The sequence below is a fragment of the Urocitellus parryii genome, unplaced genomic scaffold (assembly GCF_045843805.1).
Source record: "Urocitellus parryii isolate mUroPar1 unplaced genomic scaffold, mUroPar1.hap1 Scaffold_264, whole genome shotgun sequence".
Taxonomy (NCBI): domain Eukaryota; kingdom Metazoa; phylum Chordata; class Mammalia; order Rodentia; family Sciuridae; genus Urocitellus; species Urocitellus parryii.
The window spans coordinates 207,761-226,624 of NW_027552552.1; the positions used below are offsets into that span (position 1 = coordinate 207,761).

At 36.3% G+C, this 18,864-nt stretch overlaps 1 protein-coding gene across 1 annotated transcript in view; it reads right to left on the bottom strand.

The window, feature by feature from the left end:
• Window positions 1–18,177, bottom strand: part of LOC144251902 (cytochrome P450 3A9-like) — a 30,353-nt gene extending 12,176 nt beyond the window's left edge. The window contains exons 1-9 of the mRNA XM_077794557.1: window positions 18,107–18,177; window positions 15,904–15,997; window positions 14,817–14,869; window positions 13,286–13,385; window positions 10,970–11,083; window positions 10,618–10,706; window positions 9,792–9,940; window positions 3,459–3,586; window positions 1,830–1,896 (exon numbers count right to left, since the gene is read on the bottom strand). Coding sequence (XP_077650683.1) covers window positions 1,830–1,896; window positions 3,459–3,586; window positions 9,792–9,940; window positions 10,618–10,706; window positions 10,970–11,083; window positions 13,286–13,385; window positions 14,817–14,869; window positions 15,904–15,997; window positions 18,107–18,177 — 865 coding nt within the window. The remainder of the gene's footprint in view (window positions 1–1,829; window positions 1,897–3,458; window positions 3,587–9,791; window positions 9,941–10,617; window positions 10,707–10,969; window positions 11,084–13,285; window positions 13,386–14,816; window positions 14,870–15,903; window positions 15,998–18,106) is intronic.
• Window positions 18,178–18,864: the final 687 nt, after the last annotated feature.

The following is an 18,864-nucleotide window of genomic DNA, read 5'->3' on the forward strand; positions in this document are numbered from 1 at the left end:
TTACTGATTATGATTTTCTATGATGATGTCATGAGAGCATTTAATTATCAAATCTTTTATCCCAGTGAGTATGGACCCCATGAAATAGGACTATAAAGTCAAGGTTTAGGCCAGGTGCAGCGGCACACACCAGTAATCCCTGCAGGAGGCTGAGGCAAGAGGATCATGAGTTCAAACCAACCTCAGCAACAGCAGGGCACTGTGCAACTCAGTGAAACCCTGTCTCTAAATAAAATACAAAGTGGTTGAGTGCCCCTGAGTTCAATTCCTGGTAACCCTCTCAACTACACCAAATAAAAGTCAAGATTTGGAGCGCAAATGTTGGCATTCATAGCTACCAGCCACCTGTGGGGGTTTAGATTTTAATTAATTAAAAATCAATATACTTCAGTGGCACTAGCCACATGTCAAGTGCTAAGTAGGCACATGTGTTTGGTGGCTATTTTATTGAAGAGTTAAACTATAGACTGTTTCCTTTATCTTAGAAACCTGAATAGAACTGGGTAGATACATTCAGGATAGATGGATGAATGGATGGATGGATGGATAGACAAATAGATAGATAGATAGTTAGATATATAGATAGATATATAGAAAGATAGATGATAGATAGATATATGATATGTAAATGTGAACATAAAAATATGTACACTGGGTCTGGGGTTGTAGCTCAGTGGTAGAACACTCACCTAGCACATGCGAGGCACTGGGTTTGGTCCTCAGCACCACATAAAAATAAAATAAAAGCATTGTGTGCACCTACAACTAAAAAATAAAAATATCTTTTTAAAAAATATGTATACTGTCAGGCTGTAGTAAGTCAAATGTTCATCTTTAGAATTAATTGCTCAACATTCAGGAGTTGTCAAGGCACTAGGTACCTCAAATTAGAACTGCAATGGGAGTATTTGTGTATTACAGAAATAAGCAATAAACTAGGAAAAATTTTTTGAAGGAGAGAGAAAAATAGTTTATATTACTGGATGTGAGTAGATACAGAAATATTTCTTTCCTCTGTTCCATGTAGAAGTATTTCAATTTAATAATGTTGTCTACTGAGAGTATCTAAAAGCAAAAATTCACAAGATGATCACAAATTTTGATTTCTAAATTCAATTAATTGGAAAAACAAAAAAACAAACCTGTCAGGGGAAACAGAGCAGAAACCTAGAATATCTTAAATTAGAAAGCAAGAAAATACTTAGAAAATAAATGAAAAGAGCACCGAATACACTGTGTGCTACTATAATGTGGATACATGTCATAGAATGTACAAGACCAAGAGCAAACCCTAAGGAAATCTGTGGACTGTGAATGATAGAAGTGTGTCAACACAGGTTCCTGAACTGTAATAAATATAACTCTCTGGTGGTGGATATTAGGAGTGAAGCAGTGTATTCAAGACTACATGAAGAACCTCTGTGTTTTCAGCTCAATATTGCTATGGCCAGAATAAACAGAAGCTACTTTTAAAACAATCATTTAAAAGGTGACAATAATAATAGAAGACTCAGGAGCCTACATGAAAGGGATTCCAGTGGACAAATATGGGAGAATTGAGCATCAAAATAAAAACAGTAAGAAAATATGTTGAATGAAAATACCATGCTGGTAAAAGAAATACTTGTTTAAATCAGCTTCAACATTGAACATGGCTCTAGGTGTGCTTCTCTAGAAAGTTCCTCAGGCTACTGTATATGATATCCAAGCATGCACTTTATGCAACTTGGTAGAAATACTCTTCTTCCTGGAAAATCTCCTGCACATTTCCAGAACAATTCTTCCCTCTGAGTTTCCCCATCAGTAGACGAGATAGCAACCTTGTTTACCTTTATGAGACTCCACATCTTTGGAATTCTGAGAATTTATCAAAAGCTGAAGAAAATCCACCCGATGCTAGAAACAGAGAGATTTCAAAGATAGAAGATCAATTATGAAGTCAGAAAAAAATTAAGTGTGCAGAACTTATCTTCCCTTCTGAGGCTATGACTTCTTCAAGTACAAAAGTCCAGCTGGAGTTTTCTAAGTCATCTTTGAAGAAAAGCATCCATCTATAAACTTTGGACAGTAGGACGTTTCCCTGAGTGAAAACAGGCTATGGTGTCCAATAGCTACTGGCCTTTGCTCTCCCTGCTTGTGAGCTCCTGTGGATTCTGAACACAGCCTCCTGGCCAGAGAGTGGCTGGCTTTGTCTCCTGTTACATTTATTTGCTCAGGGAGAAGTCCTGGACTGTACTACTCTTCACCAAAGACATCACAAATTAATCTCCTGCCATTTTTAGAGTTCACCATCAGATTTTGAGCAAGCTTCTTGAAAGATCCCACCATGCTTGAAGCTATGAACTTTGTACTGACACCTGGAGGGCCCATCCTGGTCCCTGGCCTGCACACATCCTTGTGCTGGGCTTTGTACATGAGGCAAAACCTTCACCTAAAGAACCCCATGCCTGCTCCATGAGGGGCCAAACAGTGCCAGCTAGCCTGAGGATGCCTTCTGTGGAGAGTTTGTAAAGTGAGAGGTTTGGAAATGCAATGATTCTTGACCATATAAATCTGATAAAATTAAAGCACCAGGAAAAAAAAATTATGTTGAAATTGTATCTTTTGAGGAGAAGAAATATGATAAAACTTTTTTCCTCTATTTAAAAAAATTATTTCAAAGAGCAAACCCTAAGGTTTATAAAAAAATTAAGTTCTACATATGAACAAGGTACCCTATTACTTTGATATATGTATATGCTGTTTGATGTTTATGTCAGTTTAGACACATCTTTAACTGCATTTATCATTTCCTGATGATGAATATTTTCAAAATAGATTTGGCTCAATTAATAAGAACAATTTTAACATAGTGTTGCAATAAACATGGGAGTGCAGATTTCATTTCCTGTGATTATACACTTAGTAGTGAGATTGCTGGATTATACCGTGGGTCTGTATTTGATTTCTGAAGGCCCTCCAGACAGTTTTCCATAAAGGCTATCCTAATTTACAGATCTATTCAACAATGTACAAGAACTCCTTTTTAGAGCATTTGGGACTTTTCCTATCAGCAATATTTATGCCTTGACAGAATAATTACCATGCCCATTATTTAATTGTAAATGATTTCTCTCTGGTTCATTATTTTTTCAGTATTTGGAATATATAATTTTATTTATTTAAGTCTTTTTTATTAGTTCTTTTTAGTTATATGAAAGTAGAGTCCATTTTGACATAATTATAAAAGCATGGAATATATCTTACTCTAATTCAGTTCCCTCTCTGATTCATTCTTGTTTCTCAATTACCAGATGTTAAATTCTTTATTCTCCCCAAATGGAAAGCTTCTACTACTCTCAACCAAGAGTTCTTCTTCATCTACCTTTTAAGAATATACAAAGAAGTATGGAAGTCATACACCCATAGGCAAATAAATTATCAAAAATGAACCTCTGTGACCACAACCAGAATTTTACCTGTTGTTTCTCTTGAAGGCGACTTTCTTTCATTCTGTTTATAGCTTTCTTTAAAAAATTTGTGACATCCTTTGGAAACAGAGAGATATTCATTGCCTCATAAACTGGAGTAAGGAATGGAAAGATTGCTGCAGGGAAAAGAAAAAACAAAGGACACTTCAGTGAAAAATGTAAAATTTACCTGAAGCAATTACATCTTTTCTACCAATCAGAAAAGTGGAAGTCACAAGGGTTCCTAAAGAGGAACTGTTCCTGCTGGGACCACCGATTGGGCTCCAGTACACTGGCTGAGCAAGAGGATGTCATATATAGGGCCAGCACCATACCACTGAAATCAGTGGCCCCTTCTATCTCTGTGGAGTGACCAAAGGAGCAAGATGGAAACCCTGACCCCTTTCCCCTTCGTGTACTGGAATAGCGTGTCTTTGGATAAAACTAGGCTTTAGACTGATGCTGCAGTTAATCATGCTCTTCAAGAAAGAGCAGTCAGGATGGGACCAACAGAGCATGTGTTTCTCAAGCACCATGGGAGGAATCCAGAAGGCATTATTAAAAAGAAAATTTTGAAACTCAAATATGGGCAAATTGATCAATATTCACCTAAATAAACACTGGATGAAAGAATAAATATAAAGTGAAATAGATAGTGTTGAAAGGAAAAAAGGAGGCATAATATGTAAAATTTGTGTAATGGAGAAAAAGCCATCACTGTACAGAGGGAAATTATTATCTATTACATAATACAAAGATCAGAAATGAATGATCAAACTTTACACAATAAATCATAAAAAAAGGAAGAGCAAATTAAACTTAAAGGAAACAGAAGAAAAAAATATTAAGGATCAAAGTGGAAACTAATCAAATAAAAAATAAAATAAATAGAAGTAATTAATGAAAACAAATACAATTCTTTCAATAAAACCAACAAAATTGGCAAACTAATAGCTACACTGACCAAGAAATAAAAAGGCTACAATTAGTAGCATTCAAAATAAAAACTGGGGAAATACTGAAATTATAAATATAGAAAGAAATATAAAGATATTGTAACAATCAGATTATCAGAATAATTATATAAATTACATAAATGAAATAGACAAATTCATAAAGAGACACAAACAACAGAAACTGACACAAAAAGTAATATAAAATATATATTGACATACATCATGTGATGAGACTAAGTTAGAAATTAAGAACTTTTCTACAAAGTGAAGCTCAGGTCCAGATGTTTCATGGACAATTCTACCAAAGACTAAAAGAACTAATACCAATTCTTTACCTCTTTCCAAACATTCATAGAAATATCTATTGTTTTCTAAATATAGAATACAGTGAACACTGTATTAGATCCTAAAATGCCAGTGTTAACCTAATTCTAAGAATTAACACAAAGATAACATAGAACTACAAAATGATATATCTTATAATTATGGATGCAAAATCTCAACAGAATATTGGCAAAATAATTTGTTGTTCTAGCCTCTTCCTCCCTCCCTCCCTCTCTCTCCCCTTCCAACTTATCTATCTCCCCAAAGTCTCTTTTCTCCTGCTACTATCCAACATCTTTTGATTCCTCCTTTATGTTTCCTAAGATCTAATAACTCTATATCCTCATCTCCTACCTCCTTAACATCTCATCCTAAACCCGCCCCCACTTCTCTCTTTGTCCATCATTATAAACTGTAGGTCCTTTTGCAACCTACTGTTTATATTGTTAATAATAATCAAACTCACCATTTCTGTCTATTTTGACAAAACAGGAAACATCTCAATGAAAGCTATTTGGTTTAATTAAGCCTGCATATTGTTTTCATTGGTATATGTTAATATTGATCTCCTCCTGAAAAGAGAGGTCATGGAATTCTGCAGGGACACTATAAATCTATTGGTAAAAACTGTAATACCTTGGATCTACACTGCTAAAGGGAAAGACAAACAATATGAAAAATACAAGGGAATAAAGTGCCCCAAACAAACCAAGATACATTACTAGAACCAATGGCCAGCACAGCAGAAGAGATGTCCAAGAGGAGTTCAGGATGTATGTAATTAAAATGTTCTGTGAATTAAAGAAAGCAAACATAGGCAACAAAAGGTCAATTAAATAAAGAGCTACACGGTCAAATACAGGAAGCAAAAGATTACTTCAATAAGGAGATAGAGATTCTACCAAAAAAGGAAAAGAAATCTTTGAAATGAAGGAAACAGTAAACCAAATTAAAATACTCAATAGAAATTATCACCAACAGACTGGATCACTTGAAAGATAGGACCTCAGACAATGAAGACAAAATATACAAAATTGAAAGTAAAGTTGACCACACAGTGAAGATGGTAAGAAACCATGAGCAGAACATTCATGAATTATGGGATAACACGAAAAGGCCAAATGTAAGAATTATTGGGAGAGAAGAAGGTATAGAGTTCCAAAACATAGGAATGAATAATTTATCCATGAAATAATATCAGTAACTTTTCCAAACCTGAATAATAAATTGGAAAATCAAATACAAAAGGCTTATAGGATACCAAGTGTACAAAATCATGACAGATCTACACTAAGGCAATAACAATAAAAATGCCTAACATACAGAATAAAGAAAGAAATTTAAAAGCCACAAGACAAAGGAATCAGATTACATATAGGAGGAAATCAATTGGGATCTCTCAGATTTCTAAACCCAGAGCTTCATCAACAAGAAATAACAATTATAAATACTTATGCCCCAAACAATTAATTACAGGATAACATGAAAAGGCCAAATGTAAAGGCCATCTACATTCATCAAACTCTTCTTAATTTCAAGAGTCAAATAGACCACAACACAATAATACTGGGTGACTTTAACACACCTCATTCACCACTGGATATATCTCCCAAACAAAAGCTAAACCAAGAAAATATAGAACTCAATAATACAATCAATAACTTAGACTTAAGAGATATAGAGAATATTTCATCCATCAATGAGTGAATACACTTTCTTCTTTGACAGTACATGGATCCTTCTCTAAAATAGACCATATATTATGCCACAAAGAAACTCTTGGCAAATACAAACAAATACTACCATGAATGCCATCAGATTATAATGGAAAGAAATTAGAAATTAATGATAAAATGAAAAAGAAGCTACTCCAACACTTGGAGACTAAATAATATGCTACTGAATGAGCAAGGGATAGCAGAAAACATCAGAGAGGAGATTTAAAAATTCTTAGAGGTAAATGAGAATACTGATACAACATATTGAAATCTCTGGGATTCATTGCATGGAGTTCATTCCTTGAAAGAAGAAAAAATCAATAAATAAAGGACCTAACATTACATCTCAAAGCCCCCCCCCAAAAAAAAGAACAATCAACATCAAAAGTAGTACAAGACAGAAAATAATTAAAATCAGAGCTGAAATCAATGAAACTGAAACAAAAGAAACAATTGAAAAAAATGACAAATCAAAAAGTTGGTTCTTTGAAAAAAATAAATAAAATTCATAAACCTTAGTCACACAAATAAAGAGAGAGAAAACTTAAATTACTAACATCTGTGATAATAAAAGAAATATTATGATGGACACATCTAAGATACATAAGATAATTAGAAACTATTTTGAAAATTTGTACTCCAATTAAATAGAAAATATCAAAGACATTGACAAATTTCTGGAGTCATGACCTACCCAAACTCAATAGAGGTAATATACACAAGTTAAACAGATCAATTACCAGCAAGGAAACAGAAGACACCATGTAAAGCCTACATACAAAGAAGAGACCCAGCCAGACAGATTCTAACAAGATCTTCAAAGAAGACCTAATACTAATACTCTTCAAATTATTTCATGAAATAGCAAAAGAGGGAATACTTCCAAACTCATTCTATGAGGCCAGTACACCCTGATTTCAAAACCAGCCAAAGACACATCAACAAAAGAAAATTTCAGACCAATATCTTTAATGAACATACATGCAAAAAGTCTCAATTATGTTCTGGCAAATCCATACTACCAAAAGTGTTTTACAGATTTAATGCAACCCTATTAAAATCCCAATGGCATTCTTCACAGAAATAGAAAAGGCAATCATAAAGTTTATTTGGAAAAATAAGAGACCCAGAATAGCTAGCAATCCTTAACAAGAAAGTGAAGCAGGAAGCATCACTATACCAGACCTTAAACAATACTACAGAGCAATAGTAACAAAAACAGCATAATATCTGCACCAAAATAGACTTGTAGACTAATGGTACAGAATAGAGGACACAGAGACAAGCCCACATTAATATGGTTATATTATACTATACAAAGGTGCCAAAAACATTCACTGGAGAAAAGAGCCTATTCAATAAATGGTGCTGGCAACACTGGAAATCCATATTGGCACCAAAACAGACATGTAGACCAATGGTACGGACAGAAGATACAGAGAAAAACCTACACAAATACAGTTATCTCATACTAGGCAAAGGTGCCAAAAACATTCACTGGAAAAAAAGCCTCTTCAACAAATGATTCTGCAAAAACTAGAAATCCATATGTAGCAGAATGAAATTAAGTCTCTCTCACCATGCACAAAATTTAACTCACAGTGAATCAAGGACCTAGAAATTAGGCTAGGGATCCTGAACCTAATAGAAGAAAAAGTAGGCTCAAACTTTCCTTAAGACTCCTAAAGTGTAAGAAATAAAAACAAGAAACAATAAATGGAATGGATTCAAACTAAATAGCTTCTTATCAACAACAACAACAACAAAAAAAAAACAATCAATAAGGTGAAGATAGAGCCTAACGAATAGGAGCAAATTTTTACAACATGCACATCATATAGAGCACTAATCTCCAGGATATATAAGGAACTCAAAAAAACTTAACACCAAAAACCCCACAATAACAACAAATAACCCTATCCATAAATGGGCTAAGGAATTGAACAGACATTTCTCAGAAGAAGATTTACAACTGATGAACAAATATATGAAAAAATATTCAACATCTCTAGTAATTACAGAAATGCAAATCAAAACTATTCTAGGATTTCATCTCACTCCAATAAGAATGGCAGTTATAAAGAAAACAAGCAAAAATATATGTTGGTGAGAATGTGGGGGGAAAGACACTTATATTGCTGGTGGGACTGCAAATTGGTGCAACAACTTTGGAAAGCAATATGGAGATTCCTCAGACAAGTTGGAATGGAACCACCATTTGACCCAGCATCTCTCTTCTTGGTTTATACCCAAAGGACTTAAAATCAGCATACTGCATTGATGCAGCCACATCAATGTTTATAGCAACTCAATTCACAATAGCTAAACTGTAGAACCAACCTAGATGCCCATCAACAGATGAATGGATAAAGAAAATATGGTACATATACACAATGGAATATTATTCAGCATTAAAAGAGAATAAAATCATGGAATTTTCAGATAAATGGATGAAGTTGAGAATATCATGCTAAGTGAAGTAAGCCAATACCAAAATACAAAAAGCCAAATGTTTTCTCTCATAAGTGGATGCTGATTCATAATAGGTGGGACAGTCATCAGAGAAATGAAAGAACTTTGGATAGGGCAAGGGAAATGGAGGGGGGATGGGTGTAGGAGTGATGGTGGAATGAGATGAACATCATTGCCCTAGGAAAATATATGATGACACAAATGTTGTGAATCTACTTCATGAAAAGTTCATAAGTGAAAAGTTGTGCTCCATTTGTGTATTATTTAGTGAAATGCATTCTGATGTCATATATAATTCATTAGAACAAATAAATAAACAATTTCTTTTAAAAAAGAAATGAAGGGCTGGGACTGTACGTAGTTCAAGCAGTAGTGCACTCGCCTGGCATGCGCAGGGCGCTGTGTTTGATCCTCAGCACCACATAAAATAAAGATGTTATGTCCATCGAAAATTAAAAAAAACATATTAAAAATTCTCTCTCTCTCTTTCCCTCTCTCTAAAAAAAGAAATGAAGTACTCACACATGCTTAGGATGGAAGAATTTGAAAATACAATGATAAATGAAAGAAGTCAGACATGCAAAGCCACATATTGTAGGATTCATTAATAGAAAACTCACAGTATCATCAAATCTATAGTCAGAAAATAGATTCATGGTTGCTTAGACTTGGAAAATTGAGAGTTGATAATGAAATGGTAGCCTGCTTCTGAGTTGACAAATGGTCACTAGTGATGGTTGCATATATCTTTGTACTGAAACCCATTTAGTTGTATAAATTAAGTGTATAAATTAAAAGACATGTTAATTACATAACAATAATGATCTTATTTAAATGGAGAGAAGGAACTAATAGCATGGTAGGCCACATACTTATTGAGAGGGGCAAAGGGTCAAAGAAATCAAATTTTAAGAACTTCTTGACTTTCTCCACAAAGGGATCTTGTGGGTTGTTCAGGGAATCGATGCTCACTCCAAATGATGTTGCAATGATCACATCCATGCTGTAGGCCCCAAAGATGCTGAATAGAGAAAGACATGGAAAAGTAAAATCAGTGCCTTTTCCCAATCCTTCCACTACACATGCAGCAAGAAGTAGGAGTAAGTCCACATACTCAGACAAGACAAGCAGAGAGCCACACACACTCAGTTATCTGATGGACTATCAGATGAGTCCATGATCCCTTCAAACTTACTATGAGGCCTTTATGAGTTGCAAATGAAATGCTGACCTTGTGCCAAGAGTGATGGGGACAGTGAGTTGAGTTAGACTCACTTCTGAACTCAAGAAGTTCACCCACACAGGGATAAGTTCCATAATCAGACACACTACAGTAGCAGAAGTAGAATGAGGATGATGGATAGTTGTGTACAAACTGAGCTTCAGCAGGACAAGAGTGGAGGTACTGACTCAAAAAAGGTGACCTTGACCTTGACAGTATTTTTTCTTCTAGTATATTCAAAGTCATAAATAGCAGGGAAATAAACCTTGGCAGATAGGAAGAGATCCTTTCTCCCCCAGCTGCCCTGTCTCCTCCTGGGAGCAGCTCCTTCTTGGGTGAATAGTTGGAGTTGTGACTCCAAACTCTTGCTTTGTTTGCTCATTGCACTAGCTCAGCAGTTGGAATTCAGTTCTGTGTCAGGCAGTTGGAGGGGCTCCTGGTGGAGCTTGGAATGCCCGAGCTGCCCTGCTACTTACTCTTTCAAGTTGATCAACTTGCCCTTCTCTGATTCCAGTCTCATGTTTTTCACCAACACAGCTCCATACTGGTTAATGATGGGGAACATCTATGCACAAAACACAAGATTGTCCATAGTTAAGTGAGGAGACTCAGTCCCCAAGGCTATGGTTTTCCCAGGATGAAGAAGTATGAGACATTTATAATGAATCTTTCTATATATCTTCTAAAACATAAAGACAAAAGAACATTTTTAGGAAGTTCAAATTCAGAGGGCTATCCCTTGGAAAGGGACTACTATGTATCTCGCTTTCTACCCATCCCCAAATTTATTCTTCAAGTTTCCAGTGAAAAGCCCTCCTATTTTATTACCTCCTTGAGTTTTCCACTGGTGAAGGTCGGAGACAGAAGTGTTCTTATTCTCTTCCACTCTTCATCCTCAGACAAAGAGATGGCTTTTTTCATAAATCCCACTGGAACAAAATTCTAGAGTCCAAAGGAAAAGAGATTTTGTCCTATATAAATGAGGAGGTCTCCACAGTTGCAAAAGTTTGTAAAAACAAGCATCATTTATTTAAAAAAATGTTTAGTGACTGCCTACTAGGTAGCTAGCCCTATGTCAGTCACTCAATAGTATTTATTCCAAGTGCCTAACCTCCTGTGAGGTTGGAAGAGACACCCAGGGACCTCACACTGTTTTTGGACTTTATATTCCAACCTTTGTTTAGATGAAAAATTTTCACTCTGTTGAAAGCTTTTTCTAGGGGAATAGACATAAAGAAGACCTAAGAAAACCTAGTACAACCCCCAGGGCTGTGCAGAGCAGAAATCAGTTGGTTACAGATACCAGGTGTTCTTGGTCAACTGTATGTTACCTAAGAACAGTTCTGTCTTTATATGCATTTACAGCATAAGCATCTTGAAAAATGGGTGGTTAGATATGATAATTTTAAAAATACAAATATTTGAAATTAAAGGATTGGAATATAAGTGTAATACAGAAAAAAACAAGTTATTAATGGAAGTTCTTCCAATATTTTCTACAAGGGCAGAAGGAGAAAGGAAGATAATTCTTATTTTCACCTAGGTGCTAGACCATCAAAGCAAAACCCTTGAAATTTACTTCTATGATCTAAAATATATTTTTTAATTAAAATGTATGCTTCCAGCTGGGCACAATGGTGCATATCTGTAATCCCAGCAGCTCAGGAGTATAAGACAGGATGATCACAAATTGAAAGCCAGCCTCAGCAACAGTGAGGTGCTAAGCAATTCAGTGAGACTCTGTCTCTAAATAAAATACAGCATAGGACCAGGGATGTGGCTCAATGGTCAAATGCCTCTAAGTCCAATCCCCAGTACACCAACCCCAAAATGTGTTTCCAGAACTCATTCACTATAAAAATTTAGGAGATTAGGAACAGAGGGAAGCTTCTTCAACTTGATAAAGAGATTCTTTAAAAATCCACTTTCAGCTATCAATACACTTCCTGGTGGCAAACTGAATGCTTTCTCCCAAGCATCAGGAATAATTCAACAATATCTGCTCAGCCACATATAGAAAGACAAGTAAAAACATTAATCTGAGTGTAGATTAGTGATTTGGACATGTTGGGAAGTAAATAGAGGCTGGATTTGGGCAGAGTGGAATATATGTGTGTATTGAACATAGCAGCAAATCCTATTATTATGCACAAATGTCATACATTAATCAAAGTTTTAAAAAATATTTTTGTGATGCTGGGGATTGAACCCCAGAATTTGTGCCTGCAAGGTAAGCACTCTACCAAATGAGCTAAACCCAGCACCCAAAGTTTTTAAAAAGTGAAGATAGAGATTGTATGGGAATCCACACACTTACACACCAGCCTCATCTAAAATTAGGGTAAACTTTGGAAGATTAAAGTCTATATCCTTCAAAAGAAATGTTCACTCCTCTGGCTCTTATTCAACCTCACACTGGAACTCCCAGCTAATATCAGAGGAAAATAAAAACAAATAAGTGAAAGAAATACAGATAGGATTTTCCCTATTTATAGGTGCAATCTTTGTCCAATGTAGTTAGCACACAAGAAACCGGGCATATTTCTGAGGTTAATGAAGAATTTGTGAAAATACATTAAAAACACAATATAAATCTATCTACACAAATTGTAGGCATGTGATACATTTGCACAGAGCTGCACACTCATACATATAGGCACACAAAACAGGAAAAATGGAAATAAAAAGCCTAGATTGTATCAATTTCCTGTTAGTATAGACAAAGGAACTTTATAAATTTATAGTCATGTAAGAAATTATCATTGGGTAAAACAGATTATACATGCAACTGCCTGGTAAATTTTTTGGCAAAGAATGCCCTCTGAATTTATAAATATCTCAGAATAAAAATTGAGTTAATAATAAATGTTACTTTGGATTAGACAAAGGGAAACAAAGAAAAGGGTGAGGGGGTGGGAATAGGAAAGACTGTAGAATGAATCAGACATAACTTTCGTATGTTCATATATGAATACACAATCAGAGAAACTCCACATTATGTACAAACACAGGCTTGGGAAGTTGTACTTTATGTATGTATAATATGTCAAAATACATTCTAGTGTCATGTATAACTGAAAAGAATAAATTAAAAACTTTAAAATAACCAAATAAATGTTAAAATGTTGAAAAGTGAATGCATACCCGCCGGTTAGTGAAGGCAGAATAACATTCCTTGATGAGCACTGTTTTGATAGTGCTTGGCTCCATAATAACCAAAACCGGCTGTCGACCATCATATAGGCTGTGTTAGAAAAATAGGGCTGGTTAAATCTAACAGGCCAGATTCTGCAGCAGAAATCCAGACTTTGATCCTGATGTTACCTATTCTAACTGCCTAATCTACAGTACATAGAAAAAAAAATCTTCTAAGAGATCATAATTAGAAATAGCATTGGAACACTTCTTAAATCTAGATGGTGAATACAATAGTATTGTCTACACTAATTTCCATAACTTATTTATTTATTTATTGTAATTGTAGGTGGACAGAATGCCCTTATTTGTTTATTTTTATGTGGTGCTGAGGATCAAACACAGTGCCTCACACATGATATAGGCAAGCGCCCTGCCACTGAGAGCCAGCCTCAGCCCGTAGTCTATATAACACTTTACATCACAAAATATTGGATTATTCAAAAGGCTATTAGGTTAGTGAAGAAAAAAATTAAGGTAGATAATTGACTTTCATAATTACTAAGTTTTTCAAGTGGTAGCTGAAATGGGGGCTTTGGAGATCCAGTGGGGCATGTTGTGTCCTTGGATCACATGGTATCTATGGGCATGTCAACTGAGCAGAACACTCTAGCCAGCCCTGTGGCTTTTGGGAGATTGACGAGAGAAAATGGAGAAGAGTCAATGTCTTCTACCACTATTTTTAGTGTAGAGCAAAATGATTACACCTCTTCTATGGCTCTCACCAAACTCCCGCCAGCTCTGAAGGGAATAGTTGCTACAATTAGCTAAGACCACCCTCCAATATAAACCCCATCAATCCACCAGGGAACTCTGTGGTGTAACTACATCCTATGTCTGGTCTTAACATAATGGATGAAGGAGAGAAAGAAATGCTTGGGTCTACTTCATTGAAAAGTCAATGCTGAAAACTTAAAAATGGCATATGAGCAACAATAATGATGACAAATAAAAAGAAGAAAGAAAGTAAAGGAAATTAAAAAAAAAGATGAGCAGAAATGGTTTCCCATCTACTTCCCAGTACCTCCCAGCCTTTTGTTCAAAAGCGTACATTAAATCTGAAATTTAAATAAGGGAATTTTGTCTTTAAATTAAAAGGAAATCAATGGAGGAAAGAGATGATGCCATAGATTTGTAAGCCCATGATTTAAAAAAAAAGTTCTCAAATAATACATTTTATTCAGCTAAAGGGGTCAAAAAGAAATAAAAATGGGGAAGATAGGACATTGGACACAAAGTAAGGATGGAGTCTCTTGGTCATCAAAAGCAAGAGAAAAGTGAAAACATGCAACATTCTCAACCTAAGTCAGACTGTAGACCCAGACTCCTGGTGACATGCAGGACCCTTGGCAGGACAAGCCTCCAAGGATTGTGCAGCACAGAGGGTTGCATCCCAAAAGCTCCGGGCTGAGGTTGTCCTCACGCATTGGGGCACCACATCATAACAAGTCTTCCAAAGAGAAATTTCCAAAATACGTACCCCCATGTTTTTCCATACTTTTTATAACATTTTGTCTCAAAATTAATCAAACCCTGGGAAGAAGAACAATATGAAATTCCATTATTATTATAAATGTACTGACATTGCATCAAATGACCCAAATCCCATGAAATCAGGCTTGATGTTCCTAACAGGTGGTTAGAGAGAAGCTCTTACTCAGAGGCTTCTGAGGAGAAAAGAGAAAATATGCAATGTTTGAAATGAAATATGTAAAGTCACTTGAATTTTCTCTAAGTATTATTTATACTCAACCAATTACCCTTGTCTATGAATATGACATACTTCTCTTCTGCAGTACTTCTTCTCCTTGTGTTGTCTCAGAAATACTGGGACCTTCTGAATGATCACCTCCATGAGCACATGAGGAAACCCAGGCTGAGGGAAAATGAGTGTTTCCCAGGGCTATGAATGATCTTTTATCTCCTCGTTGAGTATCATTTTAATTTATCTCATGTTTTCTCTAGAATTCTGGTAGAATTAGGGAGTAAAGGCACCAGGAACCTCTTCTAGCCTAGGAGATTTATGTTATCACAATCATCTTGTTGAGTAAGTAAGTGACATAGTGAGCAAATAAAAGTGGGCTTGCCTTTCTGTATTGGAGCTCAACTTGGAAAAGGGAAGTTGCTACCTCTCTGCACATAGGACACAGATAGGTAGACACTGGCTCTGAGTTTTCATCACAAAAACCAAGCAATCAATGTTCCTCTTGCTAAGTTTCATTTGTAATATTTTAACTGTGAAAATAAAGCATCCCAGAGGTTTGAGTGTGTCTTCCTAGAATCTGCACTGAGAAAAATGAAAACTCTGTGAGAATGCTCACAGTCTGCTGAACATAAAGTCCACAGCTTACAGTGTGGATGTGCCAGAGTCCTGAGCTCATCAACAGAAGTGAACCTGAGGCCAGGAGGAGTTGTAAACAGAGCCCCAGGGTAAAACTGTGCTTTGGATGGGGCCCTCACACAGTTTCTGAAGCTTAGAACTCTTAAAACTTCCCTCACAGAGTTGAATTTCTACTGATGTAACTAAGCAGATGTTTGCAACCATAAGAGGCTCAAATGACACTCACCTGGCGATAATTAAGAATAGTTCCCAAAAAAGGCAGAGGTGTTGGCCCTGGAATTCCCAGTTTCTTAAAATATCCATGTGAATAGGTCCCATATCTAAAAGTGGAAGAGAAATCCAGGTCAAGGGATTGTGACTGTGTGTATATAGTGGCTCATGAGTCACTGATCAAGAATGGGAACAGTGAAGCCAGGCAGGTAACATGTAGGCCCTAAATAACAACAAAAACTCCAGTGCCCCTGATTACATCTGCTCATCATCTCCTCTCTCACATTCCCTGAGAGACTCCAAAAGTCATAATAATTAGCTCAAAGTAACTAATTCCATCATTAGGCTCCCAATGCTACAGTGAATATCTGATATAAGTCCCCAAACATGAACTTGAAAAGAGTAATTCAGCCTAGATTTCTTCCAGGTCACTTCACTCACTGGTGTCAGTTCAGGAAGATGACTTGATACCATTATGTTGGCCCCTCTAGTGGCCTCCAGTGGGGGCCGTCTCCACTCTGGGCCTTCTTCTCTGAACAGAGAGGAATATTCTTCCACTTTTTCGTAACTCATATCTGGATGCCTTTTATTGTATTCCTGGTCCACATTCTGTCTTACTCATCTGATGTAAGAGATTAAGAACACTGGTGTATGGGAAACTGTTGAGTTAGTATATTTAAATATACCTGGGCAGGTATATTTAAAGACATGTGCAATCTATGTCATGGATGTATGTATTAGATTAATATTTCTTCAAATGTTCAAAAAAGGTGAGGTAATTGGGCTGGGCATGTGGCTCTAGCGGTAGCGCGCTTGCCTGGCATGCGTGCGGCCCGGGTTCGATCCTCAGCACCACATACCAACAAAGATGTTGTGTCCGCCAAGAACTAAAAAATAAATATTAAAAATTCTCTCTCTCTCTCTCTCTCTCTCTCTCTCTCTCTCTCTCTCTCTCCTCTCTCACTCTCTCTTTTTTTTTAAAAAAAAGGTGAGGTAATTTTTAAACAGGTTGGTTTTTACATATACAGAATCCAAGAGTCCTATTTTGACCTTCAAAAGAAACATGAGGAACTTACCTCAAAAAAATTGTACTATTGAAAGAATGAAATTAAAACATTTCCATTAATTTTAAAATGCCACTGGAGGGAAAATAGATGCAACAAAAGCCTGAATATTATCCTTTACTTCAATTGTTACACAACCAGGTTTATATTTTCTATTTTCACATCATTATGAATGCCTACTCTTGTAAAAGTGGATTTAAGATAGAAGTCAAAGGTCTCCTTGGGGCAATGTCTTCTACCCTTCGTCAGAAATAACTGCTCTCTTCACTTGCTCCAGGAAACCAGGAATCCCACTATTTTTAATATTTTTTTTTAGTTGTAGGCAGACACAATACCTTTATTTTACTTATTTATTTTTATGTGATGCTGAGGATCAAACCCTGTGCCTCACACATTCCAGAGGAGCTCTCTAACACTGAGTCACAATCTCAGACCAGAAATCCCACTATTTAAAGGAATTCTTCTACTAGATGGTTTTATTCATGCTCCTGTACTGGAATATCATGGGAAAATGTTTAAAATACAAAATTGGCTTTTTAACTTCTGTCTCCTGAAGCTGCCATTAGGTTTCATATCAAGGAAGAAACAAATCTCTACACTGATGCTAACTTAAGGAATAAAAGTTCCAAATTTCTCCCAGGTCTTTGCTCAATACTTTCATCATTCTGCAGTAGTTGCATATTGCAAGGTGGAGGAATTGAGTTTTTGGAAGGAGGGCTATTTCAGGGAAAAGGAAGAGAACAGAGGGAAGAACTGAGTCTGAGCCTATGGTAGCACCTGGGGTGCACTTGATGCATTTTACAAATGGTGCTGGGACATGGAGAGGAGGAGCAGGAACCACCTGTTCCACAGGAGACAAGCCTCCTACACATCTCTTTTAGTTCACATAGAACACAAAAGATAAACAATGACACAGAAACTTGTGAAGGCCCCTCTTTACCTCCAGAATTCTGAAAGTTTGCAGAGCATGCATCACTTTTCAGAAGGTGTCCAGTTGTTTGCAATCTGCATCTACTGAACTCTTCTGGTTGATTAATCTAAGTTCAAACTGAGACTCACTCCAAAGTTCATCCTCCAAATCAAATCATATCACTAAACCTCCTAGTCACAGAAATGAGAGGTTTGAAGAGGATAGAAACTGGGATAGTTACTCACAGATAGAGGAGCACCAGGCTGATTCCCAGGAGAACCCAGGTTTCCATGGAAAAGTTTGGGATCATTTCCATCACTACTTTCCTTCCAAAATTTTCTCCTCTGAGTTTGACTTCCAGCTATGTGAGCTATCTTTTGACAGGGCAGAAGGTTCCAAGCTTTCCTTCTGTGAACAGCTGTGAGTCAATGAAGTCAGTCTGGCATATTTATATGCTGGGAAAGGAGGTGGAGCTAGATGTACAGCCAGTAGAAAAAAACACCTATGCCCCACCCCCTATTGCAGACTCTAGGTGCCCCCTCCACCTTGGCATTTGGCAGTGAGTCATGAGACATGCCCATTTTGATCTTTGAGTTCAGTTTAATAAAAATTATCAATCAAAATTCGATCAGAGTTATCATTACGCACAAAAGTTATTGCTTCTTATCAGAAACTCAAGTGAAACATTAGAATTAAATGTCCTCTAATCAGTTTTGTCTCCTTGGGTGTTCTCATTACAAAATCCTTGAATTCCACCCAAAAAGGTTATATCTAAATAACTACTCATGCACTTTCCTCTGCTTAGAATGCTCTCATGCTCATAGAAGACTTTTTAAAAAAAATATTTTTTAGTTTTTAATGGACCTTGTTTCCCTCCTTTCTTTCTTTCCTTATTTATTTCTATGCAGTGCTGAGAATCAAATCTAGGGTCTCACACATGCTAGGCACTCTACCACTCAGCTCCAGCCCCAGCCCAGAAGACTCTTGATCATCCTTCAAAACC